At 33.6% G+C, this 25,223-nt stretch overlaps 3 protein-coding genes across 3 annotated transcripts; 1 reads left to right on the top strand and 2 right to left on the bottom strand.

The window, feature by feature from the left end:
- Positions 1–3,526: 3,526 nt before the first annotated feature.
- LOC125054082 (regulator of G-protein signaling loco-like) lies at positions 3,527–5,584 on the bottom strand. Its single transcript, XM_047655757.1, has 3 exons — positions 4,938–5,584; positions 4,686–4,713; positions 3,527–3,767 (listed from the first exon to the last, which is right to left on the bottom strand). The coding sequence occupies exons 1-3, from the start codon at positions 5,341–5,343 to the stop codon at positions 3,527–3,529; spliced, it is 675 nt and encodes a 224-aa protein (XP_047511713.1). The 5' UTR covers positions 5,344–5,584.
- A 235-nt stretch (positions 5,585–5,819) lies between these two features.
- Positions 5,820–13,665, top strand: LOC125053767 (nucleolar complex protein 3 homolog). The gene is made up of 13 exons (XM_047655311.1): positions 5,820–5,976; positions 6,078–6,355; positions 6,498–6,682; positions 7,394–7,641; positions 7,989–8,154; positions 8,562–8,682; positions 9,089–9,302; positions 9,849–10,037; positions 10,448–10,629; positions 11,544–11,752; positions 12,534–12,712; positions 12,983–13,194; positions 13,454–13,665. The coding sequence occupies exons 1-13, from the start codon at positions 5,971–5,973 to the stop codon at positions 13,644–13,646; spliced, it is 2,382 nt and encodes a 793-aa protein (XP_047511267.1). The 5' UTR covers positions 5,820–5,970; the 3' UTR covers positions 13,647–13,665.
- Positions 13,657–25,188, bottom strand: LOC125053768 (myosin heavy chain, embryonic smooth muscle isoform). The gene is made up of 14 exons (XM_047655312.1): positions 24,972–25,188; positions 24,629–24,812; positions 24,271–24,366; positions 23,957–24,042; positions 23,562–23,745; positions 23,087–23,221; positions 22,544–22,632; positions 21,684–21,805; positions 19,269–19,485; positions 18,490–18,628; positions 17,877–18,010; positions 17,223–17,364; positions 16,194–16,408; positions 13,657–14,073 (listed from the first exon to the last, which is right to left on the bottom strand). Exons 1-14 carry the CDS (start codon positions 25,025–25,027, stop codon positions 13,920–13,922), a joined length of 1,953 nt encoding a protein of 650 aa, XP_047511268.1. The 5' UTR covers positions 25,028–25,188; the 3' UTR covers positions 13,657–13,919.
- Between the last annotated feature and the right edge of the window lie 35 nt (positions 25,189–25,223).

A 25,223-nucleotide genomic window follows, 5' to 3' on the forward strand; every position in this document is an offset into this window, starting at 1 on the left:
AAGTACTTTTTAAGTTGCTAATAAAAGTAAAAACTGCGCAGCTGTGTACGTTCTTTTGTTTACAAATTGGGATTGCTTGCACGTGTTGACTGTTGTTGGCCATGACTAATATGTAGGAGTGGATTATCTATATGTTATCATATTCTTCGATGCTCACCAACTTTCAAACTGTAAACATGGCTAGTAAAAGAAAATCAATGTGTATTGATGAAACAGTTTTACTGATACGCGCAATAGAAACGGGAGTTTCAGTAAGAAACATTGAGGATCAAGAACAAGGACATGAAGAAGATGAGACGGATGAGCCTGAGCCTCCTCCAAGCATTAAAGAAGCTCTGATAGCAGCTAAATTATTGGAAAAATACTTCCTTTATCACCAAGATGCCTCAATATCGCATGTTTTTAATAAAATAAGTATCGCAACGAAATAAGTAAAAAATACAACAAAATTACTGGTGCAGAAAAAGTCGTCAGACAGAAATAACAGACTATACGCAATAGCATTCAAGTAAGATTCTCTTTTATGTACATAACTACTAAACACTATTCTTATTCATATTTTTCTTCTCTCCATTTAACGACAATTAATAAAATGCCCTTCTGTGTCGTTATATAGAGTTTACACTGTATATGAATATTAAATAATCACAGACTTTATTTGTTCCAGTTTAAAGAACGTATGAATCATGTCGCCGGTTGCCTCTAAATAGCTTTATATAAATTTCCCTTATTTAAAAAACACAAAACAAACGTAACTCGACCTTCGTTCTATATTTAACGGCCCTTCTGCATTGATAACGAGTTGATAACGATCGTATTGGGAAATGTAAAAATAAACAATACGACGAAACGTTGATAGTATGTATTTAGAACGAATACATGAATGTACTAAAGGGCCTTTGTAGTAACCATGCTTAAAGGTCTAGTATATATTACTAGCTGACCTGGCAAACGTCGATTTGCCATGTATATCATTTATAATGTAAAATGATCATAGGGGTTGATCGTAGAGGGTTGAAAATTAGGGGTTGTATGTATTTTTTAATGCTGTATCATAAAAAAAAATATATTTATCTAAAAATTAAAAAAAAATTAGGGGTGGACATTAACATTTAGTGGAATGAAAAATTGATGTTGTCCGATTCTCAGACATACCCAATATGCACACAAAATTTCATGAGAATCGGTCAAGCCGTTTCGGTGGAGTTTAACCACAAACACCGCGACACGAGAATTTTATATATTAGATTGTAAATTTGTGTACCACTTAGGGTGTTTTCGCGATACAACTATAAAACTAACGGTCTAAAATAAGCACAGATATTTAAAAAAAACAACAAAAGAAGAATAAAAAACCGGAGCCTGTACTATGTAACTGATAATAGAAATCCGGTTTTCCATATAGAATTTTTGCACTGCGCTATTTCACGATTTCGACATCAGCGCGACGAATATTGAACTATATCGAAATTGCATACAAAAACGTCTCGACCGGTATCGCTATTGAAAGCTATTCCTGCATAATACTCAATCAATCAATAATGATACCATTTATAAGTATGATTTTTAAGTACTAACCTGTGTATCTCTTAGATCGGGTTCACTAGCAGCAGCAGGTAACGCATCTTCGACGTGTGATTCATCGCCTGCGCTTGCGCTTAACGATCTACGCCGACCGTCCTCTTCTCGTTTGTCACTCTTGCCCGTCAACATATTCTTCGTTTTTGATAACAGGTTAAACGGCTTGATAGATTTGCGTACCTAAAAGGTACAATATTATTGTAATTATATGAACTTTTGATAGATAGAACTTGTATTTTCTTCTAAATTATATAATAATATCCCCTTAACAAGCTTGCGTATACGCAACGGTAGAACGAGTTTTAAGTTAAAATAAAATAAAATTGTGGTAGTCAAGCGTTTTACTTTTAAAAAGCGTATATTGGAGATATTAATATAGGTACACAAAAGTATTATAATTTTAAAAAATAAATCAGTGGCGCTACAACCTCTAGGTCTTGGCCTCAGATTTTTGAATCTGTTTCATGATATAGGCAAGTAGGTGATCAGCCTCCAGTGCCTGACACACGCCGTCGACTATTTGGGTCTAAGACATGTCGGTTTCCTCACGAAATGCGCACATAGAAAGAAAGTCCATTGGTGCACAGACGGGAATCGAACCTACGACCTCAGGTATGAGAGTGGCACGCTAAAGCCACTAGGCCAACATTGCTTTTTATATATTATCATTTTTACCTTGCATTTAACAGCACCGGGATGCAAAAATTTACCCTCATCTTTATCAGACTCTTGAGGTTGATCCCGCAGTCCAAGTACAAGCATATCATCCAATGAAGCCTGAAGATGCTTTCTTCGTGACGGCCGAGCTTCCTCATGACTCCGAGACGAGTATACAGATACCGTGTCCATACTAATCTTACTTCTCCCCGAAATAACTGTCACATTTTCCACTGACTCATTAGAATGGTAGTCTGGATGCCTCGCTCGCTCTTCGTAAATCTCCACAGAATTAAAAGTCTCGCCAACGCGATCTACCTCATCCATCTCCAAATTCGATGGTATAAATTCATAGTGTCCCTCATTCTCTGTGTATACCTGATCATATACTGCACCATTAAACCCTCGTGAACCTGATGGCATATTACCATATATATTATTGTAATTATAATTGTCATCCTCGCTTCTAGGATTATGCCTTGCCAAATCATTCGCGTTAAGTATCACGTCATCCAAATTCAATGGTCTGCCTTGTCCACCAAATCCATCAACTACTGGGGTTGTATTTGATAAAAATGATCCATCTGCGTCAAAACTACTACAACCAACCAATCCTAGAGGCCGAGAAATTTCTTGATGATACCGATTCGGAACTGGCTGCTGATTCGCGAAGTCAACAACCAATATTCTATCCGCAATGTTTCTACAGTCATTATGAAAACCAATGCCTGAGTCGCTGTTACTAGACGTAGTTGTGATTTCACTGTGATTACTTGGTTGGGGAGAGTTAGCGACAAATTCAGGCTCCATTCGAATCTCTTCATGTCTACAAGGTCGTCTCTCGCGGACTGGTCTGAACGCAGGTCTATTACACCGTGAGAAATTACTTGGGGCTGGACTATCACTTTTCACAGTTAATTTTGATATTTGCTGAAGTACGGGACTAGCGCAATCGTCAGGTGGTAAAGAGTACATTCCTCGTATAACTCCCACGACGTATTCAGCAGATGGCGGAAATTCTAAGCAGCGCTCCGCAACAGGATCTCTGGTACAATTAATTTGAAACTCTCTAGCTCTTGTTACATGCGCTTCGTGTTCTGTCATTCGCGGATCAACCACAAAAACATGACAAGAATGAGACGCTTCAGCTTCCGAGTCACTTACTTCGGCTGCTGTTACAAGTCCAAAGAATCTTCTATCAGCTTCAGAACCACAACCAGCGTAAACTATTCTCTCTCGCTGATACTGAGCTAGTACTTGTCCCGATGGTCTTCGAAGTAGTAATGAACTAGGGAGAACTGATAAAAGGACTGGTGTCGCTGCTCGTCTTTCTTGACGAAGTTTTCTTACAGAATTTCTGACGTTTTCTGGAGCGGAATTGGCTGTAGCTTGTGGCGTTTCTATAGTGCCTAAATAGCCCACAACTGCACGGCATTCCAACCGCGCAGCTTGGTTTGGCGCAAGCTGAGCGCGACTTAAGTTTTGAAGAATTTCGCTGATGCCGGACGTTGTAGGAGCAGCATGACAACCTGAAAAATGCAAAAATATATTTTATGGGACATTCAGATAAAAGATTAAATGTAGAATTATGTTACCACTTCCAACCAGTTTTGGTTGAGAGTAGAGACAAAATTTTGGTGTGAACGAAATGGCAGTGTGGAATATGTTTTAGGATAAGATAAGACACAACTTGTACAGTAGGATAAACATTTAAATGTTTTGTTTAAATTGATCCAAATAGTCTATAGTTAAATTTCGTTAAATAAATCTGTCATTCAAAATATCTTTCTATGATGGATTCTTTCCACCTTAAGGTCACATGAATTTATTTAAAAATACTATTGAAAATTTTATAAAATTATATGTACACTTATTTGACCACTTAATAAAATTATTAAAAGCTGCTATTATTTCATTTTCTATTATAGTTACAAATACAGACAGTAAAACTTTAAAAAAAATCTATATAAGCTGATGGAAAGAAGCATGCATCACATACATTTTTGTATATACATATTTATAACTTTATATACATAAAAAGTTCATATGTGCAAAGTAAATGTGAACGTTAGGTAATGGAACATGAAATTTCAGAAATAAACTACATAAAAATGTGCATATATCTGCATTTATGACTCATGAAGAAACAAATACTACCAAACTTGACTACAATAATGTGTTATCATTCAATACATTCAACAGCATGTTTACCTTTCTATAAACTGTTTAAATTACCTACATTATTTTTTTATGTAATTAGAGTTAGAGATTTGTTACGAATATTAATTAATTAACTTATGGAAAACCGGTTTACATATTTACAAATTAGTAACAATATATGCACTATAATTAAAATCAAACAAAATTCACACAAATATATGCAGACACACACAATGGTGAAAACACACAGTAGGATGTGAGCTCAGAGACAATACTAAATTACTCACATACTTATTGTATTGGGCATCAAGTCATCTGAAAAACAATTTTAAAAATTTATTCTGAAATACACATTTCAAACTTAGTGCAGGTTCTGTCCAAATTATACTAGTTGAAAAAATAATACTAGCACCCTGTGCAATAAGCTAAGTAAGTACTTATAGATTGAAAAATCAGATTTGCATCAGATATTTAAATTTTAAATGATAACTTACAATAACGCCTCCACCGTAATAATAAAAGGAATAGTTCCAACATACCCGGATGATGTAACACAGCAGGCTGTGGTCTTCTCCGCGGAGGAGGATATCTCCTACGAGTTCTAGCACGCTCTTCTGGTTCCGTATCTTCTGTATCGGTAGGTGGAGATTCTCTAGGTGCAACTGTGAGTGCAATCGGCCCATCCGCTCCTGCTATCGTCCTAGCTACGGACGCGTGAGGAGATCGCGAAACATTGGCTCCGTCCACAGCTAGTAAAGCATCTCCAGTGCGGAGACCTGCTCGTTCTGCAGGTCCACCGGTTGCCACGGCAGAAACGACACAAGGACGCTGTCCTGCAATTGTAAATCCAAAACCACCAGCTCCTCTAACTACTACGACCCGTCTTTCTGCATTCTTGGACAATACAGCCCGTCGACGCCTTCTTCTTTGCTGTTGAGGCACCATACTCAAACTTTTACACTTCTAGCAATTGAATCTTGAAAAAAGTTAAGTAAGGAACGTAAAACATTTTAATAATTTATGGATTTCTGATTATATCCATCACACTTACACTTAGAAAACTAGAAAAACTTGAATTTAAAAACGCAAGAAAGTTTCGAGGTCTTTGTAACTGACTTGACGTTTAGACTTATTTAGAAAGTTTGAGTTTGTTTAGAAACCTGTTTGATCTGTGTTGTGGTGTAAAAATATTACATTTTTTATTTTAAATCTGCAAGTTGTTATTTTTTTAATTTAATTTTAAATTTAATCAAGTAAATTAAAAAATAACAAAAAATATAGCACTTACAATATAATTTATTTACCTTTATGTAACTTGTTCATTTCATCTATTATTACATTCCTCCTGAATTCTAAACGAAATATTAAAATGTCAGTTGTCAAATGACAATATATAATTTTCAGCAGTTTGTCAGTTATGACATAAAGTCAAAACAGCATGCGGTTTATTTTGTACCATGGTTTAAATTGGTTCAAACATTGAATATTAATTATTAATTTGTTTTTACCTTACTACTTGTATTTAATAAATATTTATTATTTAAGTGCATAGAAGTAGTTATCAACATTAAAATGGCGGTAAGTATAACATTTATGTTTTGCATAGTTCTAAAGTTTTAAAATTATATTTTACTTTAAACTATAAATTAGACTCCCATTGAATTTGCTCGTTATTACAGAAAAAAAGCAAACCAAAAATTAGTAAGTTAAAGAGAACTAACCACACCACAAATAAAATGAAGAAGGCTGGTAAACTGAAATTACAAAGGCATAAACAGAAACTACAGAAACAAAAGCAACCTCTACAGAAGCAAATAGAATATAGCAGTGAAAGTGAAGAGTCTACCAATGAATGGGCTGACATGTTGGATGATGAGGAACAGAAGTATATTCTAACGCGGCTAGCAAAGCAACCTCAGCTGCTGTCCAATGTTCCAGAAGAGGAAGAGAGCAACAAGTAAGTTCTGGTTACTGATCCAAATACTTTACTTACATGATAACTGTAATAAATACTGTAAGCTCTTTTTAAGCTATACAATGTGGTTAAGACACTCAACAAATACTATAGATTCTATAATAATCATATTCCACTTACACAGGCAAGGAAAAAAAAGGAAAAGAAGTCGTGTGAAAGTACAGAACCAAGAACGTGACAGTGGAGCAGAAACTGATATGGAAGAAAAATATGAACAAGAACAGGCTGACAAACCAGTTAAGAAACTAAGACCATTACTTCCCATCAAGACAAAAGAAGGAATTGTACAGAGAGCTGAGGAGATGGAATGTAAGTTTATAATAATTCACCTAAGACTGGTATTAGTGATGAGTTGCTTCTACATAATTTGTAAAATCTGGAAATACATGGCTATGCTTAGCAAAAGTCAGTTGTAAATTGTGCATCACCAAATGGTCAATTATAGTTGAAATACAGATGAAAGAAATAGGAGACCTTTCATGAACTTGTATGTTTTACTATGGTTATGTTTAATATTTAATGTATGTGCGATTTATTATAAGTTGCATGTTAATATCTTTTATTCTAATGAATAAACTACTATTATTTTAATGAAGCTTCTTTAGCAGATAAAATGCAAATTTATTACTATAATAAATTTGCATTTTATCAAAATTAAACATTTCAAATGCGTTTCAGGTCAGCAACAGTAAGTTTTTTACACATAATATAGTATAGCTGTCCAAAGACAATATTAAAGTACTGTTAACAATATCCTGTTAAGTGCAGATAAGTGTCAGTGCCGATTGTGCCAAAAATTATTGCAAACAATTGAATGTTAACTTATATTTTTAACCTTTAGTATATATAATTCTTTTGTGTGTGTTCAAGGGGATCTGGTAATAGTTTAGATTCACAAATCAGCCCGGCAGATGGCGCTGCAGTCGGTACTTTCATACTTTGCTTTACTAATCGCTTGAAATATCGTGCAGGACAATGTCTGTCGGGTCCACTAGTATATATATATTGTATTATTTTCAGTATCAGACACAGAATCAAATGACAAAGACAAAGAATTGCAACTTGAAGAATCTGGGGATGAACAGGAACATCAAGAATCAGGGGATGAAGTAGATCCTGAATCAGATTCTGATTTAGACCCTGGTGAGGAAGAAGGAAGAGTTGTCACTACAGTGGAGCTGTTGGCTGAGAGAAGAAATCGGCTACAGCATGAGAAACTGAGGATTGGAGCACTTTGTTCCTCTCTGCTTGAGAGTCCAGAGAAAAAGGTATTTAAGGGTATAATTTCTTCAAACAAATTTATGTATATCCTTCGAATTTGACTGATAAATAATTCTGTATCACTAAATTATATTCTAAAACTTTTGTAATCTGTCAGTATAACATTATAATATATATTTTTTAAATTCTATTAAACTTCTATCTGTGGTTAGAGATTAGGCACTCTGAACAGGACAACAGTATAGTACAGGTTAAAATTTCTATCTATCTCTGGTTATTAAGATGCAAAGATAAAAAAATTTAATACTTAGTAAGAGATTGACAAATTATTAAGACTACTTGTAGGGTGAAGAGAGAAAAACCACAATAATTTTAAGTTTGTATCATATTTCAGCTTAAGAATCTATATCCTATTCTATATTTGATGGAAGACAAACTAAAGGATGGTTCTTTAAATCTACTGTCAGTACGTAAGCTGGCAACTGTATCTGCTGCTGAGGTATTTAGCGATATTTTACCAGAATACAGGATTAGGCATCAAGATTATTCTGACATCAAATGTGAGTATTATTGATGCAACAGTAAGGCATGTTGCTTTCATGAATTAATGAATCTATTCGAGAAACGTTTTTATAACAATATGGTAACCCTTAGTAATGTTGGTTGTGTTAGAACACCTCTGTTCCGGGGTTGCTGTCTTTCCTTGGGTTTGCTGTCTCCTCCTAGTAGTATAGCTATATTCTGGTTTATCAGATAGATCTGTGCCATCTAGCTATGAGATTTATAGAACAGAGTGCAACTGTGTACAGACACAGTGCGCCATGTGCGCCATGAAATATGGCAGTCTTACTGAGACAGCCGCCAATGCAGAATTAACCTCATTAACAACTTTTTGATTTAAATTATTTCAACATTATGTATTGTTTAGTCTGAAGTATAATAAATTAACATCAAACTATTTTTTCAGTAAAAAAGGACACACTGGCTTTATACAAGTTTGAAAAGGAGTTATTGGAGTTTTACAAGAGATACCTTGTTAGAGTAGAGAAAGCTGCTAATTTATTGAGAAAGAAGAAAGGCGATAATCGGTAACTTACTTCTAATCGTAATAGAAACACGAGCGCTAGTGATTTATTTTATATATTTAATTTAGAAAATGAATGAAAAATGTTATGGTCATGATGGAAATGACGTAATTACTGTTATATATATTATATAAACAACCAATATAAATGTAAACATTAACAATAATACTATTTATATATGCAAAAAAAAAAATATAATATACATATATATATATAAATGTTATTACTCAATACCTTGCATCAACAAAATATTCTAAAAATTAGCCAGTGTATATTAAATTTAACTTAATAGAAATGTCCATATTGTACATTCTTATAATACACCTAAATAGACACATCACATTCGGAAGCTATAAAGCAAAAAATATGAAAAGAAAAAAAGAACTTCATTATGTATTTATGTTTTCAGGAAACTAGATCCTCCGACAACTAGTCTAGCGCTTCTTTCTCTTCGATCAATGTGCAGTCTTCTTGAAGCCAAGCCCAACTTCAACTTTTCAACTAACATAGCCCAAAGTGTGGTACCGTTTCTAGACAGCCCCATTCCTGAAGCCAGGAGCTTAGTTACTGAATGTTGCTGTAATGTTTTTAAAGAAGATAGAAAAGGAGAGATTACCCTTGATGTAAGTTAAAATTTTAATTTAAAAAAATACTTTAAATTCTATTGTATAGTCATAAAAGATTATTAAAGTTAGTTAACAGTAAATTCAGTAAGTCATTGTATGGTAAAAAAAACATATCAATAATTTGATATTTTATTTGATAGGATAAATTAATTTGAACGCTTTTATTTATTTGAGATTTCAAAATATCCCGTTTCACGTATTAGGCGATAATTCGTGACGATCACAGAACACGAACACGTCAATAAAGTAAGATAAGTTTTTGACAGCTCAAACCTATCGCCTTTCATAGAATTCAAATACTTCATATTCTGTGCGAGCGATGCTTTTGTTTAATTTTAAATTCAAACTGTTTACCAAAAAAAATTTGTTAAAATATATCATTACAAAGATATTCGATTAAACGTTTTTTTCGTAATTCAACTAAAACTAATATTTTTAGTATTTTATTTATAATATAATGTTTGTAGTATATTATAAATAAAATACTAAAAAAACATCAGTAGTGGTTTAACCATTAGACTTAACCGTTCTTTATATTTACAGATAGTACGTCTAATTAACCAATTAGTTAAACGCCGCGGTGAACGCTTACAACCAACCGCCTTAGACTGCCTATTGTCACTGAAGATCGCAGATGTTCAACTTGATGCCGAATCGGACATTAAGATGAAGAAGAAACAAGATGAGAAGCATAAGAAACGAATTGTGAATTTATCAAAGAAGGAGAAAAAGGTATTTATTAGCAAATTGTCACCTAATTATATACTTTTTAGATGTTTAGAAGTGTCGTATGAATATTTCAATAAATCTCAACTATATCTAATGTGTGCCGTGTAGCCTATAATGAATGTATCTTTGTAATGCATTCAATAGGTAATAGGTTTACGTTTGAATTAATTGGGTTAACTCACGTTATTAAACTTAATGTAAAAACCATACGTAGCATCATATGACTTTGTGAAAAAGCGGCGCGCCACAAGCTAAGAACTAGAGCTATCGGCGACTACTCGTCATTTTATACGAACAAAAATAAATCAATATTTTTTTGCAATCAAACAGACTGTCAGGTATTTTTATCTGTCGTATACAAAATGAAAATAAAATGGAGTATTTAAAAAACGTGTATTTTACTTTCAAACTAGCGTGCCAAGAAACTTAAAGAAGTAGAACGAGAACTTCTAGAAACAGAAGCTAAAGAGAACGAAACTGCTCGACTGAAGCAGCTCACTGAAGTCACCCGACTAGCCTTCCATATTTACTTCCGGTTGCTTAAAACCGCTCCCAGGTCAAAACTACTCATCGCTGTTTTACAGGGATTAGCTAAGTAAGCAAACTTATTTTTAACCGAGAAATTGGTTTAATAGTTTTTAAGATATGGGCATTCAAACATTTCTTGTATTTGAGAGCGTTCAAGTATTACGTAACGCAATTTTTGGAGATTATTGACCCCCCCCCCCCCCCCACATGTATCTCGCTGTAACGTTTTTCAGTACCCTAGTACAGTACTGTACTCAAGTATAGTAAAACCTTTCGTGAGCACCTTGTGTCTCTTTAGTTACTATTATGTGGTGTAAGTCGAAAATAATATTAATAATTCAATCCCCGCCCCGCATCGTAACGTTTTACAAAAGGAAAAACGCGTTACGTAATACTTGAACGCTCCCTTTTTCATGTTTTTTAAACTAATTAAACATATGTTTTATAATTGAATGTGAGATACATAAAAGATACCTATTTTCTCTTCTTGTAAAGTATCTAAGTAAATAATGTTGAATTATTTTTAATGTTTCTAAATACTTTTATGTTTTTATACTCGTCGATGTTCATATAAACAACTAACCATCGTAAAAATGTTACTGTTGTAATAATAATGTAATGTGTTTTTTTAATCTCGAGATTAAATTTTAAATAAAAGAAGTCACGCCTACCGCAGAATAATATTGTCTTGTTGTCGTTAAGATTTTGTAAAAAATATATGCATGTTATGATTTTAAATTAGGCATATGTATGTAAAAATTAACTGCCTATTTATATTCTCTTTACGTCAATTAATAATAAATTCATATTACTATTGAGAATTTAATGACCTTAAAGGTCTTTTAGTCCAATAGCTTATTTGTGATTGGTTGGATAATAACTAATAAACGTTATCCGTCGTTTTTTCTTTTCAATTTATTTTAACTTTAGAATAAAAATACGATGTGTAATTTAATTCTAAAGGTTCTTAAATTTCCACAGATTCACACATGTCATAAATTTGGAGTACTACAGTGATTTAGTTGCGATTCTGACGCAGCTAGTTCGTGACGAATTAGTCGATGCTCGTTCTAGGCTTTTGTGCGTTCGTACAGTACTTGCGATGTTATCGGGTGCTGGGGACGCGCTTAACATTGACCCCCACCACTTTCACGACCATTTGTACGCAAGTGCCCTCACCGTGCACGCTGGTAAGTAAATATTTATAAAAAATTGTGTAGAATCCTGCGATATGTCGGGTTTTACGGCACGGCAGACAAAAATGTATTGAATTATGATATACTGGAGTAATAGTTCGCGCTTAGTCTGGTTGCACAATTTCACCCCTTGTAAAATATAATAATGTATATCATTTTTTTTTCAAATATTAATATAGGTAGGTATATATAAGTATGTCATTGGTGGATTACACACACGTGGTAAAATACAGATTTTACGTCTGTGCGAGTGACAGTTATGCTAATTAATTTAATTATTTGCTATACGTAATTTTATTTATTCACAAAAGTTATATACTTTTCTTAAATATCAACATATACTATGAAACAATAATGACGTAAAACTGTTGTAAACATACCAAAAACGTAATTTAACTCTGCTGCAAACTTAAATCCCACGACAGTTGTTTTCGCACTAACATTCAATCAAATCGAAATACGTTTATTCAATTTAGATGCAACTTAGGGCATGCTTATGAATGTCAAAAACGTTTAAAAAATTCGCGAAAGAGCAAGACTACGCCATGCGTTCGCAAAAATACCGGAGGCCTTGTTCTGAGAAGAACGGGCAAGAAACTCATAAGTTTTACCCTCCCTGTACATTACAATTATTCAAAGGAAAATGTCATAAACCACAACGTCATTAAAGTTACATAAGTAAAAAAAAATCTGTTTTGTGATTTACCACATTCACCATTACACACATCATAATGGACTTTGCATTTAATGTGTATCTATAATATTTTATTTCCAGCATCAAACGATTCAGAAAATCGCTTAGTACTGGAGGCGATATCAGCCATTTGTGGTCGTGCTAGACGCGTATCAGCCAGTGTGCTTTTGGCATTCAGCAAACGTTTGGGAACGCTTGCAATACAACAACAACATCACGCGGCATTGGCTGCTCTCACTTTGCTTCACCAACTCGTACAGGTACAACTAATTTATATAGTTTGTTGATTTAAAAGTTTTATTTATTTAAAGTAAAAAATAATTAAGGAAACGCAGTTTAATTCATTCTAGAAACAAATGAAATTTGCGTAGAATTTCTTAAAAAAATTGTATTTAAAATGAAATACTTTTGGCTCTTTTCATAATAAACTTTAATAACACATGTTATTGCTATTTTAACTAAACCAAAGTGTTGGCTTGCAATTAAGATTGTTTTTAATTTTATAATTAAAGTTTAACTTTTTTTTTCAGCAAAGCAAATCTGTCTCCTCCCTCCTAGACACGGAAGAAATAGTTGGATCTGGTCGTTTTGATCCTTTCGCGAAGTCGCCTGAACACTGCGCTGCGCATGCGGCGACACTTTATGAACTAAGTGCTCTATCTCGACATTACCATCCTACTACTGTCAAAGTAGCTAACGCTATACTTGCTGGAGGACCGCTGCCCAATGAGCTTTTAAAAATGTGAGGATTATATATTTTATTTCTAATTCACCACCAAGCACCAAGTCTTGTGTACCATATTTTAAGTCTTAACACATGAGCACTTCGTAAGTATTTCAGTAAAAGTTCAGAGGCAGAAGTGTCAGTACATACTGAAATGGTTTAATATTTGTTATGAATATTTCCTCCTTGATTAGTCAATTACTGTGCGAACCTTAGTTATTTTTGACCTATATTCCAGTTTATCTAATAGATTTTTTAATTAAATTTGTATTAACAGGAGTCCTCTTCAAATATTTGACAACTACAATTGCTCGCAAATGGCCTTTAAACCTGCAATACCACCTCCGGCAGCAGAAATAAAGAGAAAGAGTGGTTCAGATCGTCCACACGTCTGGACGCAACAAGAGTTCAAAACACACTGCCTTAATGTTGAAGAAAATGTAGAAATCACGCTTGACAATGTTACATAAATAAAAGGCATTTTAAATTTTTGAGTATGTAATTAAAAACCACTGAAAATACATTTTAATTATTATTACAATTGATACACATTATAATCTAAAGAATATTTACTTAGCAATGATTAATTACGCCATCGCCACTACATACACTTTACATCATAGGCATTTAAAATGTTATTTTTGCTGAACATGTATGTTAATAATATCAAGGCATGGTCAGTTGGGTATTAAATATTCACTATAAATATATTATGATGTTGTATGTTATAACAAACGAAGGAATCACTGGAAATCCTTACGAATCCTTTCCCTGACCTTGTCTATGGCGTCCCGCAGCAATCGTTCGTGTCGTATTCGTGATCTTTCCAATACTTTGTCTGCGTGCGTACGCGCAGCATCCGCTACAGACTTCAAATACGCTACTCGTTCTTTTAAGCTGTGAAAAAATATAAAGCCTAGATAATTTATAGTTAGCTATACCCTTAAGCTTATATATATATATAAATTACGTGTCACGTTGTTTGTCCGCTATGGACTCCAACTACTGAACCGATTTCAATCAAAATTTGCACGTCGTGTGCAGTTTGATCTAATCTAAAAGATAGGATAACTTACATCTCAATTTACACCCGCAATATTATTTTATTGCAAATATTTGTTTATTATTTAATAGTCACAATTCTAACATGGCGCTGTGTTGAAAGTACCAACGTTTCACATAAGCTACAATTTAATGGCATAACCACCAATAAAGCATGGTGGTCCCCATGACTGGTGTTCTCCTACCGTTTCCCTTGAATAGTTTGCTACTATGTAATATAACAAAAACCTTAGCCACAGCAACGCTTGGCCGGTTTGCTAGTATATATATATTTAAATTAAAATTTAAAAAATCTTTTTCACTCATGTCAGGGATGTCCATTATAAAAATATAAATGCATACCTCTAATAATTTTTAAACTACCCAGACAGACAACGACTACGACGTTTTTTTCAGAATATAATACAACTAGCCGTTTCGCGCCCGCTTTGCTGGACGAATTAAAATAAATTTTATGTTTCATTATTTTATTTTTTTTCATATTTTTATTATTCTTCTTTTTAACTTCCCGCTAAGAAAATTGAAATATTTCGAAAATCGAGTTTTTAACAGATGTTGACGTTTAGAGGTTCTAGGAAGCCTCCCCGAATGTTTCCGCGGTGAAGTCCGTATGGATAAATTTTCATAAAAGTAAAACAGCAATAAAAAAATGAAGGAACGTTGGAATTTAATAATTTCGCATCGAATGGTGGTAGTTTCATGTCGATACGATCAGTGGTTTGGCGTCAGTCCACGTCAGTGGAGGCGTGAAGGAGCCTCAAACGAAAACCATTTTCATTATATATATATAGAAGATCTCGTACGACAAGATTTGCTCTTTCATTAACATTCAATTTAACCTCGCGAATCTTAAAATTCCAGTTATTTGATAGTTCATGTCACCTACTAAGAAAATACGTTTTTATTGCTTCTGTATTCCACTGGCCTTTTTAAAATGTAAAACAATACGTATTAATCACGAGACTGAGAACAAATGACAAATACTGCAAGTACGCCCGGTTCTCCTGCGAATTGTATGATGACATGGTTCGACGCAAGTCGGCTCGGGTTATCTTCCTCCAAATAAGGTAAAAAGTTTTTTTTAAATATATCTTATAAAAAATTAAATAAATAAGAATAGCTAATACAGAAAACTATCTATATTTTAACAAATTAAAAAAAGAAGTAAAAATCAAGTTTTACACGCAATTCTATTAATATGTATCAATTTATTTACCGATAATAATTGATTGAATTAATAGGTAAATATTTGTTAATTTCATACAGCTTCTGACATCCATCGTCAAAATTCGTAATTATAACCACGAGAGTTACGGCTTTTCCTTAGCATGTTTTTTGACGTGACAACGTCTTATAATTCGATGGAGCCGGCTGCACGCACGAAAAAACATGAAGGCTTGTAGTGCAAGCGAGAGCGCGGAACGAGCGACAGAGGCACAATCGGCTTCCGCGTTCGGCAGCGTTCGTTCGTTACATAATTGTATTTATGCGTACAAATAAATGTAACTTGATCAATTCAATTGTGATTTCCATTTACCTCCTTCTCTATATCCATACAAAATATCTATCAAACAAATAAAATTAAAAATTTCTTTTTAAAAATGCAACCATTCCATCTGTATTTTCTTATGACGTTGTCACGTTCAACTATCGTCAGTAAACCGACTTTACAGACAACCGATTTTTTAGTTTAATTATTGTCTTTGGTTATATCCAACAAGTCCAATGTGAAATTCTGTGTTTTAAATTTTTCTAATACTATACATTTCGTATGGTATTTGTCTTAATTTATTTTTATACAAATTTGTGATATTCAAAAACAATTTAATTTTGTAATCTCATAATTATTATTATAACAATTAATTAAATATTTGACATAAAACTTCCAGTTTGATTTTAACGAAACAAAAATCCAGTGAACCTGGAATTAAGAAGCACTAAAAATAAATACTCACAGATGATGCTGTTCCTGCATCTGTTTGAGCTGATCCTCTATCTCCTGGTACCTCATGAGCTCAGCCTTCATCTCCTCAGTTCTCTGTTCGAACTCGGCCTCTTCCCGGCTCCAGGCAGCTGCTGATGCTGCATCAGATGCCATCTCTTCCTCCAAAACTTGCTGTTCACGGTCAATTGACATTTTCACTTCTGATATTTTTGAACGGGTTTCCTCCTGGAAATAATATTTTGTAATTTTTAAATTCATTCTATTCAATATATTTTGATTCGAGTTAGACCAGTGTTTCTCAAACTTTTTTGTGCCATGCCTTAGTAAAATATTTATGCCCATACATAATTTTTAATATTAAAAAAAACAATGGCGCACTTAAGAATTCTAAATGATAGGTTGTATAAAGAAATTACTTGGAGATTGTTAATGAAAAACTGAAATTCAATTTACAAACAATTTTAATAAATTATTGTATAGCCCCACGTTGGGAAACACTGAGTTAGACAGAATAATTTTAGTTCTAATACTTTTTTCCGATTTTGTCCAACATACCTCGGGTATTAGTGGTCAGTACCGACGTCTTCAGGTACTAAACCAAGTGTTTTAACACCGTTAACATCCATACTTAGGGACTTTGAAATTAGTAATAATCCTCATATTTTAGAAACTTAATTACAACATATTTTCGTTTTAATTTGAGAAACTCCCTTGGTATCTATTCTTTTTTGGCAAAGGCTCTTTGCAAACTCTTTTATATTGCTACTTATCAACAACAACTCTTTTATATTGATACTTATCAACAACAACTCTTTTATATTGATACTTATCAACAACAACTCTTTTATATTGATACTTATCAACAACAACTCTTTTAAATTGATACATACCCAAGGTATATATCAAATAAATCTTATACATCTTTTAAAGAGCCCCACTCTTTTCCTTATTTTGTACTTTGCAGCAGTATAACTCTTTGCTGTTCCTCTTACCATATTCCCTAACTTAAATAAGCCAATAAGAGACAAGTAATGCTAACCGCCATTTGCGCATTCCGCCTGTGCAGCTGCGTCTTGGACCTAGCTCGTTGAGAACGGCGATCGGCCAGCACCGTCTGCTCACGCTGCAGCTCTTCTACTGCTCGAGCCATCATTTGGATGCATTGCTCACTCATCACCTCACTGCAAATACGTTTCTTTGAAAACCCTCACACAACAACCACCAGTGACATTTTCAGGTTTTTTTTATTTGACATTTTTTATAATAATTTTTTTTAACAATTTAAAAAAAAATCTGGGGCCTCATAGCCTAGCGGTCTTATTAAGTGGCAGCTAGGTGAGGGGTACCGGGTTCGATTCCCGGTTCGAGGGCAAGTTTTAAATTAATTTAAATTTGTTCTCGGCGTTTGGGAGGGTTGTGTGGTACCCGGCGAGTGCTTAAACTGTACATTTAAGCCGAATTTCTAAAGACAAGCACGAATTATAAAAAAAATCCTATACTTGACGCTGGCTAATGCACAAATCGTGCCTATGGCATAAAAAAAAATCTTATAAGTTTGACCTGTATGTGATGTTATTACAATTGTATATTATTTGAGTTCACTAAAAGTCGCATAACGACGGTGATTTACTTTAAATTTAAAAGGCGAGTGGGTCACTCCCAAGTATGGCCAGCGAATATAAATGATACTCACGATTCATCTACAGCGAGTGAGGCCAGGTGTGGACAAACCGGGGTGAGGTGTATGAGTCCTTGCTTGTACTGAGCACAACTCTCAAGGGCAAGCTTTTGCCATAGAGCCAATTCATTCTCCTTGTTTATCAGCTTCTGAAAATTCAAATCAGAATATGAAATTTATCTAAATAAAAAATTTGCTAAACATAATTATTTTACAAATTTTTAATTTTACACATAACAACACAATAAGCTACATTTTATTTAATTTAATTCATATTCATACAACAAATATGAATAAAGATCTTTTTAATGTATTGTGTATAATATCATCAGAAACCTACATTTCAACAAAATAAATTGCCAAATCACATAACAGCTCAAATAACATTATTTATTTAAAAAATAATTCAATAACAATATTTAAAACATGATTACATTTTTTTAAGCAGAATATATTTTAAAATAAGAGAAACAAACATATACATTATTGAAAAGACATTCTTAACTGAATTGCTGCAATTATAGATTCTAAATTATATGCAGATGTTGACCTCACCTATGGCTATCAAACTGTTTTGATTGAGGCTGATTTTTTAACTTAATTTAAAAAATAGAATAACTTTTCTTACTCTAGAAATATCTTCAGCAAGTGCCCATTTTGTATCAACAACTCTTCGGTTGAAGTCAAGCTTATCGAGCAATCCATCCCGTTGCTGTACTGACATGGTTTGAGCTGCCAACTCGCCTTGGAGCTGTGCTTGTTGGGGTCTGTAATTGTTTCAGATTTCAAAATAAACAATCGCAAAGACTAACTGAAAAGTTTTTGGTAAGACAAATGCAAAGCTAAACCTAAAACGAAATCCTTTTTTTTAAACTGAAATTTCAAAATGTGAAATGAGTTTCATTAAAAAAATAATGTATAAATTTTATCTTTGCTAAATAACAGAAAATAAAATAATTAGCAGTGTTGGCCTAGTGGATTCAGTTGCGACTATCAACCCTGAGGTCGTAGGTTCGATCCCCAGCTGTACACCAATAGACTTTCTTTCCATGTGCGTATCGAACATTCGCTCGAACGGTGAAGGAAAACATCGTGAGGAAACGTACATACCTTAGATCCAACAAGTCAACGGCGTGATTCAGACACAGGAGGTTGATCATCTAATTGCCTATTAGATTGAAAAATGATCATGATCACAAAACAGATTCAGAAATCTGAGGTCCTGACCTAATGAGGTTGTAGCGCCACTGATTTGTTTTCAATAACAGAAAATATGGACAATCTAATGAAGAAGCATGGTTAAAAATATTTATTGTATATTTCCACCTTGACTCTCGTGTCACTATAAAAATAATGTATGATAGTCTGAGGCTCGGTTGAAAACCGTTTATCAAACACAAGACTTACTTAAGCCTCTCAATCTCAGCTGCAAGTTGTTTCTTGCCGTCTGACAAATCATTTGTACGCGTAAGTTCAGATGTCATTGTGTCTGCCAAATTACGTCTGTCGTTCCTCACTGCTTTTATCTCAGATCTGATGTGAGCGATGCGACACGATAGTGCCTCCTCTTTCTCACGTAGTGCTGAGACCTCTGCTTCGCTCTCTTCTAGGCGGGTTTTATGTTCTATGGAATGGTATAATGAATATTTAGAACTTTTCGATTGCCAAAGTTTTCGCATTCAAAGACTTGTACTGGCTAGTGAACTTAGTGTTACCAATGCATATAAGTGTGTTTCTTCCTTCCGCCCGCCACCCCTCAACGTTTTACTAAAAGATCCAACATCCTATAAACCTATTTATAATTAAATAAAAAATACAATTCAAACAATTTAAGTGATGAAATTTAGTGAAGTGAAGTTAGTGTCGCCAACTTAATGAACATACATATTCCAAATAAGTCATGACTTAAAGGTCTATGATACCAGGTCATAAAATTAAAAAAATATATATTTAGAACGTGGCCTAAAGGTCTAGATACCAGGCCATAAACTCCAAAAACAAAAAAATTTAGAACGATTTAAAAGCTTAAAGACAAAGCATGCCTTTTTATCTGGAACATATTATTTTTAAAGATGGTTTTGTTGTTCATCTAGGCTAGTTTACATGTAATTTTTTTGCAGAATTAAAAAGGCGTTAAAAATTTATTTTTATTATTTGATAGTGTTTTCTACCTGATTTTAATTAAAGAAATATTGAGAGACACCAGAAGATATATAGAGTATAAAACTTAAGCACAGAAGTAAGTGACGTAGCAGTGTTGGCCTGGTTTCTAAATTTTGCTGCTCATATTTCTGAGGTCAAAATAAATCAATGAATATTTTGTCATCAACATATACCTATTTATTAAGCTTTATTTTTTTGTATATGATTTTTTCAAATGTACATCAATTGTTTAACAGTGAATGCAACATAGACAGCTATAAGAGATAAAGAAAATATGTGTATTCAATTTTTTTTCCTGAAGTCGTCTGTTCGATCCCCGACTATGCACCAATGGACTTTTTGTCAATGTTATTTAACACTCACTAGTTCGATGAAGTGAAACATCGTGAGGAAACTAAACCGGCACGCCTTAAGGCCGATTTACATTATCTTAGTGTTTAGGAGAGTGCTATAGGATAGTACTTTAGTTGAAACATGTAAACGCTACTTGCTTTAGTAAACGCTACGCTAAAGAACTTGCCTTTCAAGTTGTACTAAAGCACTCTCCTAAACACTAAGATAATGTAAATCGGCCTTTAGACTCAGAATGTCGACGGCGTATGTCAGGAACAGATTGATCAATTACTTGCTTTTTAAGAAACAACTAATTATTACGAAACCTATATCTACATAAAGCTGAGGCCCAGACCTTAAAAGCTCTAGTGGTTTTTTTTTTAAAAGACGTATCTGAATTTTGGATTTGTGTGAATAAAATTATTTGTCGAAGTTCACATTTACTACGATCTAACCAATTGCAACAACTTTTTTTAGATTCTACCCTCATTTAGTTTTATAAACAATAAAAATATAACCCGTATAAATATCTAATGACAAACAACCTAACCAATTTGTTAAAGACACTGGAAGGAACTAAGATACAGGCTAGGCCTAGTTTAATCGCTAGTGCACATAGAATTATTTTATGTACGAGGTTGACCAAAATTAATAGAGAAAACACAACGATTCGTTGCATATTGTATGTTTATAACCTTTAGAATGTAAGTACAAAATGTTTTTCGTCAAATAAAGTGATTTTTATTTTATTTTTATTATATTTTTAAATTAAGAAATTTTCTTACAAAACATCAGTTAACAGCATTGCATTCTGTACTACTAATTTTACTTATATTGAATTTATATGGTGTTTCAATTCTGCAGAGTGTGAGACTCGCTATAACAGCCCAACACACTAAACCCCTCCCAGCCATCACGTCACTGTTGGGGAAACTTGGAGTCCAACAGCAACTATCTTCAATTACATTGTCATCGCCGATGTTGAATATATTATAGTAATACAAGCTGCCCCCGCGATCTTCGTTTCTCCTTAATGTGATGTTACTTAGCCTACCTTGTTAGTACATGCCAACATGGAACATTTGCTATGCTACCCCAGAGACTGTTCGGTATTCCGGAATGAAAACTTTTAAAGTTTTTCTGAGAATTAAATGCCTAAAAAATTTCATAAGAATCGGTCGAGCCGTTTCGGAGAAGTATGGGAACGAACGAACAATGTGACACGCGAATTTTATAAATATAGATTCAATTTTTTTGGAAATGCTTTATTTTAACTTAAATATATACAATAAAATTAATGTGATTAATAAATAATAGATGACTTACCTTTATTGATCTCCTGTAGTTCAAGCACTTTTTGTTCATCAAATCCAACAAGCTCTTTGAATTGATCGACATATGACTGTATGTGATCATTGACTTCTACGGATTGTATGTCCAAGTTGAACCTTTACAAACATTATTTTTCAAATATTATTATATTCAAAGAGCACGTGGGCAGTGGCGTAGCAAGGGGGGGGGGGGCTCCGCACCGGGTGTCACCTTTTTTGGGGTGACACCCACCCGGTCTAAATAAAATATAAAATATAATGGCAAGTTGAGCGTATATTCCTTTGAACCTAATCGACGTTAATGCTATGAAACAAAGTAGGTTCATTTACGAAAAAAGGGAAACATTAATATATAAACAATAAAATTAACAGCCTTACGATAATTTCATTCAAGACATATCTGCCCTTAGGTTACTTATATGTCAGACATACAATCTGCCTTATTTATATATGTCACGGGGAAATTGGGCAGGACGCTGATCTGATGTTAAGTGATACCGCTCATAGACACACACACTCTGCCAGGCTGTCGAGTGCGGCTTTAATATTAAGTACACTGTTTTATTGAAGGACCCTTAAGCGGGCCATAGACGGACCGCATGTTGCAGTCAAGACCGTCTGCAATATGCGGTCGCCGCACGGCGATCTGCGGTTTCCATACTAAATTCATATTCGCAATACACGGACCGCTCGAGCAGTTCCTGAGCAAACTGCATATTGCAGTCGGTCTTGACTGCATGCAACATGCGGTCCGTCTATGTCCCGCTTTAGTCAAATTAAAATACTTTTATGTGCAGCTGATTTCACTAAGTGGACGCACCAAAAATGCCCAAATGTGTTTTAGTAATCACTTACATTCGCCATCCCTCCTTTAAAAACTCTCTCCGAAAGCAGGACACCTTATCATTATGTTTATATAAGCATTCATCAGTGAAGGGCCGCCTCTAAAAGTAATTATTTTATGAGATATAGATAAAGGCACATTATATACACAATAAAATGTTTTGTTTCCTACAAACAATGATTGAGATATAATTGTTTTAATACAATTATTTCACAATCGTTGTTTGTAATTCTTCCTAGAAAGATATTAGAGCGATTCATGGCCATGTGTAATACCTTTTCAGAATTTCTATTAAATGCGCCAAAACTTGTAATTCAGGGTCACTTTCGGTAGACTATTTTATTTCACAGTGGGGTCCGAAGTAAACAAACTTTTTGACCACCCTGTATACATATATAATATTCTCACAATTTTTCTCTAAGCAAGTGTTGATTGCAAGATAAATCTATTGCCACAGCCAGTTTAAACAGCGAGAATGCTTAGCTGTACTCACATTTGATTTTTACTATCGGTAGAAATGCAAATTAAATTAATTATATGTAAATATTACTTACAAGATCACACAACATGTCAGTGAGGTACGATATAAGTGCTAATGCGTGTGGAAAGGCGTGTAGAGTATTGACAGTACGCAGCCAGGACTTTGATACAATACCTGGGTATAAAAGGCGTTTCACCAGATTTGGCATCTGAAAAGCAAATTATTTACTGATAAATGTAATGTATATGTATTGTGAATGTTATTCAGTTGCAATTATAAATATAAAGAAATGAAGCTTTGATTAATTTACTAAATCTATAATTTCCAGTAATTCTAGATAGGCAGTCTTTTAACCGACATTTATTTACAATTTTTTTTTGTAGAATATATACAAATGCATGCACATCAAACGGGGATATTTTTAGAATAGATAGTGTAAAATGAGTTCCTTTAATGATAAAAAGTTCTAGCAAACTAAACTTATCCAGGTTTAACACAAATTGTCAGATATAAGTTTACACATATAACAAAGACCTTATACTATTTACCTTAGTAACATATGTATCATTATTCAATTTAGGATCTCTTAGAAGTTGTGTAATTAGCTCATTCACAATTTCAACAAACCGGGCAATGGTCAATGGTCTGTTGAGTCCTCCTAATTCTTGAGATATTAGTACTTCATTAATTCGGGCACATTCTGAACGTTGCCATGCTATGTTGTTTATTGGTCTGCAATTTACATGAAATAACTAAATTCAGTTTAATGTATAGATATTTTTAGATCTAATAAAGTAATAGTTCTAGATCTTAATAATTACGACATTGTCCTAGATATTATTAAATATCTGTAATGCAAAAGCATTTATAAATTAAATGGATTTAAATAATATGATTCAATGATAGCTACATCATGATAATAAACATTTAAAAAATTACAAACCTTTGGTCCTTAACAGTATAAAATGCCAGCACTCGGTCCAAGGCAGCTTGCAGGTCAATTTTACCTCGCTCCTTGGATGGTGTCCTCTATCAATTGATAAATTTTATTAAAAACTACACATACCATTGTTCCCTTTAAAGACCATAATAATTTACTTACCATAACAGTTTTCTCAGAAATCTTTAAGTCATAATTCCTTAAAAGGGGAGCGTAAGTTTTGCTTAACAAACTTTCCAGTGTAATTATGTATTACAATTTAACTTAAAATAAAAACTTCATGTTTGATTTTGTGTTAAATTAGTTATAATACATACATTTGGTGTATTATAATTCCTGCTGTATTGGCTTGAACGTAGAGGAGTTGTTTTTTCATACTTTACTTCACCTCCACTGGTTTGAGAACGGGACCTCTAAATTATATTAAAATATGATTCTACAGTCTAAATATCTTATTTCTGATGTAATACTACTATTATTTATATTGACAGCAATATCATAGGACTAGACTAGCAAACATTAAAAATAACATAATTCATGTATAGAGAAAGTCAGTATCTATTTCAATACATATTGAATGGAATATTATTATTCATTCTTTTTGAATGTAAATGTTTTAAATTTAATAATTTATACAATAGAAAATAAATTAACGGGAATCAAAAAAAATCTTACACTGTTAATAGGTATTTTAGTGGCAGAAGCCTCTCGACTTAAGCGCCCTCCAAAAGTAGCTCTAGGGGGTTCGGTACTGCTCGACCGATAATTAACTGCTGATGGCCGCTTAGCATCTATAGACGGTCTGTCAACCGAACCTGGACGACGTGGCTTAGGCAATAAAGACATCTTGCCATCCATCCTGGTCAATACATAAACAAAGCATTAACTTAATTTGTATATTAATGTAGCTGTTATTCATCAGTGAGTTCTTACAAAAAAGGAACCTCGCAATTTTTGCATCATAAGGCACGAGGGGAGAGTATCAAATACTCATAAAATTGACAAAATCTTAACTTACCTAGATTTTCTAACCACTGACGGCGGTCCCGCCATTGAACCATATCTGCTAGCCATATTGATACTCAGTACGCTTTTGATACAGTTATTTTAAATAAGTAACTATTCAATTCTCAATAAATTTAAAACAAAGCAACAATCATCACCAAAACAAACATTTAAGTACCAGTACAAAATTCAAATTCCAAACAGCTATCAAATAACGACGGTTGCTGATTGCCCTATATATAACTTACAGAGTACACAGACTATA

Source organism: Pieris napi, chromosome 11 (assembly GCF_905475465.1).
Source record: "Pieris napi chromosome 11, ilPieNapi1.2, whole genome shotgun sequence".
Lineage (NCBI taxonomy): Eukaryota > Metazoa > Arthropoda > Insecta > Lepidoptera > Pieridae > Pieris > Pieris napi.